At 42.6% G+C, this 7040-nt stretch overlaps 1 protein-coding gene across 4 annotated transcripts in view; it reads right to left on the bottom strand.

The window, feature by feature from the left end:
* Nucleotides 1–7040, bottom strand: part of DIP2C (DIP2 disco-interacting protein 2 homolog C (Drosophila)) — a 199381-nt gene that overhangs the window by 94406 nt on the left and 97935 nt on the right. For all 4 annotated transcript variants that reach the window (XM_010836412.1, XM_010836413.1, XM_010836416.1 and 1 more), the window contains one exon: nucleotides 2807–2941. In XM_010836412.1, the coding sequence (XP_010834714.1) occupies nucleotides 2807–2941 (135 nt within the window). The remainder of the gene's footprint in view (nucleotides 1–2806; nucleotides 2942–7040) is intronic.

Below are 7040 nucleotides of genomic sequence, written 5' to 3'. Positions count from 1 at the left end.
CACGTGTATACCTGAAATTAAAAAAATTAAAAAAAAAAAAAAAAAAGAAGAGGTGGCAAGAATACACAGAACTATACAAAAAAGATCTTCATGACCCAGATAAGCATCATGGTGTGATCATTCAACTAGAACCAGACATCCTGGAATGAGAAGTCAACTGGGCTTTAGGAAGCATCACTATGAACAAAGCTAGTGGAGGTGATGGAATTCCAGTTGAGCTATTTCAAATCCTAAAAGATGATGCTGTGAAAGTGCTGCACTCAATATGCCAGCAAATTTGGAAAACTCAGCAGTGGCCCCAGGACTGGAAAAGGTCAGTTTTCATTCAATCTCAAAAAAAGGCAATGCCAAAGAATGTTCAAACCACTGCACAATTGCACTCATCTCACATACTAGCAAAGTAATGCTCAAAATTCTCCAAGCCAGGTTTCAATAGTACATGAACCATGAACTTCCAGATGGTCAAGCTGAATTTATAAAAGCCTGAGGAACCAGGATCAAATTGCCAACATCTGCTGGATCATCAAAAAAAGCAAGAGTTCCAGAAAAAAACCTACTTCTGCTTCATTGACTACGCCAAAACCTTTGTGTGGATCACAACAAACTGGAAAATTCTGAAAGAGATGGGAATACCAGACCACCTGACCTGCCTCCTGAGAAATCTGTATGCAGGTCAGGAAGCAACAGTTAGAACCAGACTTGGAACAACAGACTTGTTCCAAATCCAAGGAAAGGAGTACATAAAGGCTGTATATTGTCACCCCGCTTATTTAACTTATATGCAGAGTACATCATGAGAAATGCTGGACTGGATGAAGCTGAAATCAAGATTGCCAGGAGAAACATCAATAACCTCAGATATGCAGATGACAGCACCCTTATGGCAGAAAGTGAAGAAAAACTAAAGAGCCTCTTGATGAAAAGTGAAAAAGTGAAAGAGGACAGTGAAAAAGTTGGCTTGAAACTCAACATTCAGAAAACAAAGATCATGGGGAAGCACTGGAAACAGTGAGAGACTTTTCTTGGGCTCCAAAATCACTGCAGATGGTGACTGCAGCCATGAAATTAAAAGGCACTTGCTTCTTGGAAAAAAAGCTATGACCCACCTAGACAGTATGTTAAAAAGCAGAGCCATTACTTTGCCAACAAAGGTCCGTCTAGTCAAAGCTATGGTTTTTCCAGTAGTCATGTATGGATGTGAGATTTGGACTATAAAAAAAGCTGAGCGCTGAACAATTGATGCTTTTGAACTGTGGTGTTGGGGAAGACTCTTGAAGAGTCCCTTGGACTGCAAGGAGATCCAACCAGTCAATGCTAAAGGAAATCAGCCCTGAATATTCACTGAAAGGACTGATGCTGAAGCTGAAAGTTCAATTCTTTGTCCAACTGATGTGAAGAACTGACTCATTGGAAAAGACCCTGATGCTGGGAAAGATTGATGGCGGGAGGAGAAGGGGACGACAGAGGATGAGATGGTTGGATGGCATCACCGACTCAATGGACATGAGTTTGAGCAAGCCCCAGGAGTTGGTGATGGACAGGGAAGCCTGGCATGCTGCAGTCCATGGGGTCACAAAGAGTAGGACATGACTGAGCAACTGAACTCAACTGAATCTGGTTTGGATGAATCAGAGATTATTTCTCAAGGCCACTGAGAAATAATGCTGAGAAATGGTGCTCCAGCTTAAACAGGACACACACATCATCCTAGGACCCAGCTCAGAGCATCTCATGTGTTAGGTCTGGGATGTGGCCCACAATCTGTTTTCCAACAACTGCCCCATGTGGTTTTGATACAAGATGCTATCACACCACTGGACTGGACACCAGATGAATTTACCTGGGGGAGGAGGTGAAGATGATAAATTTCAAAGGCAACAAAGATACTAAAGTGGTGAAGACAAGGACAACAGTAATGACAGATTCAAGAAACAATGGATTTAGTGGAGAACTACACAGACATCGACACTGAGAAGCAGTCCAGAGAAACCAATCATACTGGATACTGGATTGACTCCAGATGTACTAACAGAGAACTCACAATCCAGCGACCTTGGGCTCTGATCACAGTGAGGAGGCATCAGCCTGTTGGAGGCTGGGTTCAGGCCTCCTCATCACTCCTGAGTCACTGTGTCACAGACACAAGCTCAGTGGTATAGAGGGCACACAGAAGCTACTACAGACATCTTCCAAGTAAAGAACACTTTACATCATCATCAGGTTCCATGCTAACTGTCATGACCCTGGAGGTCAAGGAATGCAGAATAAAGCATGAAGTTCATGTTCCAGCCTGTCACTTCAGAATGGGTAACAGAAAGATGTTAGAGCACGCGAAGATGAAAGATTCGAGTAATAAGAGAACCCCAACGGCTGTACACAAATCACCAACACCTTATTCAACATGGAGGGAGAAAAGGACCCTCTTTCTTCCAAAGTCTAAAGCACGAAACTGCCCATCTCTGTCAATTATTTTGGTTGTGTTAAGCTCCATACTGACCTCCAAGTACCTGGTCATAGTCTTGACACCTGCGCTAATTTTTAACTGTGGAATCAACATCATTCACCACCAAAAACAGCAGGATTTTATCAAATTTTTTTCTTCTCATGACTAAACTCCTACAACAAGGAGTAACTCTTGCCCTTGGAGACAGTCTGCACTTCCTGTAACTGTGCCACCTTCTAGGGAAGCTCATGAAGGCCCTGATGAGCTCATGAGCCGACTGTGTCCCTAGAAGAAACACATCCAGGCAGGGCACAGAAGGGCACCTGGAATTTACAAAGGAGGAAAACTTGCTGGAAGACGTACCATCGCCAGTCTCCATGAGCTCGGCATTGCCATACTTCGGGGCTGTCCGCGACGTCGTGGAGCCTTGCGGCCTTTCTACTTGTATTGCATGTTCTGAGGTGTAAGTGGTTACGTCAGGAGGTGCAGAGTGATTTTCTGTAAAGAAGCAAACTGTAAGTTTTCTGGTAATCATGATACATTTATTATGAAAGCTACATAAGCAGTTAAGTTTTCCAAAATGCCACATCCTAAGAAGAGGACAAGATTCTGAATCAAAAACTAGAACAAAAACTTAGGCATAAAGATGGTCTTTACCATAATTTACACTGCTCAACATGAACAAAGTTAGGTAAAACTTCAGACACAATATCACTGCAGGACCCACATCAATGACTCACTGTAACATTTTAATTAGAATAATGTCATCAAGTGGCCAATGGAAGAAGATAGTGTAAGTTATGTGTTTGCTCATAACAGAGTAATTTTCTTGTCTGTCATAGCAGAGGCAGTTAAGAGTTCAAGCTTTAGACATAGAGAGCCTGGGGTTTGACTCCCAATTCTGCAAATTCTTGAGACCTTGGAAAGCATGCTGACCCCTATACTTTGGTCTCTTCATCCATCAAATGGGAAAAATGGTAACTAGTTGCTTGTTGGATACACATATGTAAATGAGTTAACATATGTGAAGTTTGTAATACTACACAGGGTTATCAAAACTATCCCCAAGAAAAAGAAATGCAAAATAGGCAAAATAGTTGTCTGAGGAGGTCTTATAAACAGTGGAGAAAAGAAGAGAAGCGAAAGGCAAAGGAGAAAAGGAGAGATATATCCATCTGAAGGCAGAGTTCCAAACATTAGCAAGGAGATAAGAAAGCCTTACTCAATGATCAATGCAAAGAAATAGAAGAGGACAACAGAATGGGAAAGACTAGGGATCTCTTCAAGGAAATCAGATACCAAGGGACCATTTCGTGCAAAGATGGGCACAATAAAGTACAGGAATGGAAAAAAACAAAACAAAACAAAAAGGACAGAAATGGGATGGATCTAACAGAAGCAGAAGATATTAAGAACAGGTGGCAAGAATAAGATCTTAATGACCCAAATAACCACAATGGTGTGATTATTCACCTAGAGCCAGACATCCTGGAGTGTGAACTTGAGTGGGCCTTAGGAAGCATCACTATGAACAAAGCTAGTGAAGGTGATGGAATTCCAGCTGTGCTATTTCAAATCCTAAAAGATGATGCTGTGAAACTGCTGGCATTCAGTATGCCAGCAAATTTGGAAAACTCAGCAGTGGCCACAGGACTGGAAAAGGTCAGTTTTCAAAGAAGGGCAACACTAAAGAATGTTCCAACTACTGCATAACTGCACTCATCTCAGATGCTAGCAAAGTGATGCTCAGAATTTTCCCAGTAGGCTTCAACAGTGTGTGAACCAAGAACTTCCAGATGTTCAAGCCGGATTTTAAAAAGGCAGAGGAACCAGACATCAAATTGCCAACATCCAGTGGATCACTGGAAAAGCAAGGGAATCCCAGAAAACCATCTACTCCTGCTTCACTGACTATGATAAAGCTTTTGACTATGTGGATCACAACAAACTGTGGAAAATTCTTCAAGAGATGAGATTACCATACCACCTTACCTGCCTTCTGAGAAATCTCTATGCAGGTCAAGAAGCAACAGTTAGAACAGGACATGGAACAACAGACTGGTTCCAAATCGGGAAAGGAGTACGTCAAGGCTGTATATTGTCACCCTGCTTATTTAACTTCTATGCAGAGTACATCACGAGAAATGCTGGGATGGAGGAAGCACAAGCTGGAATCAAGATTGCTGGGAGAAATATCAATAACCTCAGATATGCAGATGACACCACCCTTATGGCAGAAAGTGAAGAAGAACTAAAGGGCTTCTTGATGAAAGTGAAAGAGGAGAGGGAAAAAGTTGGCTTAAAGCTCAACATTCAAAAAACTAAGATCATGGCATCTGGTTCCATCACTTTATGGCAAATAGCTGGGGAATAACTGGGAACAGTAACAATCTTTATTTTCTTGGGCTCCAAAATCATTGCAGATGCTGACTGCATCCATGATAGTAAATGACACTTGCTCCTTGGAAGAAAAGTGAAAAAAGTGAAAGTCGCTCGGAGTCTGACTCTTTGAGACCCCCACGAACTAGACAGTCCATGGAATTCTCCAGCCCAGAATACTGGAGTGGGTAGCCTTTCCCTCCTCCAGGGGATCTTCCCAACCCAGGGATCAAACCCAGGGTCTCCTACATTGCAGGTGGATTCTTTACCAACTGTCAGGGTAAAGAGCTATCAGGGAAGCCCCCTTTGAGGAAAAGCTATGACAAACCTAGACAGAGTATTAAAAAACGAAGACATTTCTTTGCTGACAAAGGTCCATATAGTCAAACCTATGTTTTTTCCAGTAGTCATGTATAGATGTGAGAGTTGGACCATAAAGACATTTGAGTGTCAAAGAATTGATGCTTTTGAACTGTGGTATTGGAGAAGACTTGAGAGGCCCTTGGACTGCAAGGAGACCGAGCCAGTCAATCCTAAAGGAAATCAACCCTGAATATTCACTGGAAGGACTGATGCTGAAGCTCCAATTCTTTGGCCACCTGATGCGAAGAACTCACTCATTTGAAAAGATCCTGATGCTGGGAAAGACTGAAGTCAGTAGGAGACAAGGACAACAGAGGACAAGATGGTTGGATGGTATCACCGACTCAACACACCTGAGTCTGAGCAAGCTCTGGGAGATGAAGGATAGGGAAACCTGCGTGCTGCAGTCCATGGGGTCTCAAAGAGTTAGACATGACTGAGTGACTGAACAACACATGTGAAATTCTTAGAACAATTCATGATAGAAAGTGAACATCTAAAAAATAGTGGCTATTTTAGTATCTGTTTTAGCATGAACAGTATTGAACAGTCCAGTCATTCAAAAAACAATTGTTTACATTTATTGTATGGTACTGCGTTCTGCACATGAGACATGCAGTGGGCCCTCCACACATTACTTGATGATAAAACCTAAGAACTTAAATGGTTAAATGGAGAAAGCACAATTTTGCATTTATTAAGTAAGACATATGACTTCCCTGGTGGTACAGTGGATAAGAACCCATCTGCCAATGCAGGGAACATGGGTTCAATCCTTGGTTCAGGAACTAAGCCTGTGTGCCACAACGACTGAGCTTGCATGCTGGAACTACTGAAACCTATGAGCCTAGAGCCTGAGCTCAACAAGAGAAGCCACCACAATGAGAAGCCCACAGACAACAGTTAGAGAGTAGCTCCTGCTCTCAGCAACTGGAGAAAGCCCACACGCAGCAAAGACCTAGGCACAACCAACCATAAATAAATATTTTGAGTATGTCAAATGAGACTTGTGATGTCATTTTATACATAATAAGTTCTAGTAATGGGTATTATACTATTAATTTTGATTTGTTAAGCCTTACGACACAGAAACTACTAAGATTTAACTAGTTTGTCAAGATTCTGTAATTCCACGTGACAAAAGCATAGTATTTTGTGCTGTTAAAGGGGAACAGGTGCTGGAAAGCCTTTCTCCTGTGGCCACTGCCTACCTTGGCACTACAAATGAAGGCCAGTTTAAACTGTGAACTCACTAATGAAAAGCACAAGAACAAGGTAAAACAGAACACCAAAGAGATCACAGAAAGAACATTGTTTACAGACTGTGCTAAACAAGAAGCCTGGGCATGTCCAGTTGATTTTGCTGGGACCTGTATGCCGGGGGACTCAAATTTTAGCTGTTGTGCAAATGTCTGGAAACCACCTCAGTCATGGGTATGGTCCTGAGGTTGCAGGTAATTTTAACAAGTAGGTAGATTGGCAAGTCCCGAATCCGCCTGAAGTGAAGAGACTGACTTCTGTGGCAGTGAACATGTATACATTAAGAGATATTACACCAAGTGAGACTTGAGGCCAAGAAATATTAACCTGAACTCCTAGGTAAGCTTCAAATGTAGCAACAGTCCAACCAATGCAGGTGCTTGGGCCTCTGGAGCCCCTTGAGCCCAGGCACACTAATCAGCGCCTGGAAAACATACATGGGAGCTGAGTGCTGGGCCACCAGGAGTCACCTGACTAGTCCTCAGGTCCACGTCTCAGAGCTCATCACCTGGGACCGGTTATCGACTTTCCTATGCCTCCATCCCTCATCCTGTAAAAGGAGGTGATGATGACAGTGCCTACCTCTGAGTGACAG

The sequence above is a fragment of the Bison bison genome, unplaced genomic scaffold (genome assembly GCF_000754665.1).
Source record: "Bison bison bison isolate TAMUID 2011002044 unplaced genomic scaffold, Bison_UMD1.0 scf7180017864063, whole genome shotgun sequence".
NCBI lineage: Eukaryota > Metazoa > Chordata > Mammalia > Artiodactyla > Bovidae > Bison > Bison bison.
The sequence above is the reverse complement of the archived record's forward strand: the minus strand, read 5'-3'. Positions and strand labels throughout refer to the sequence as shown.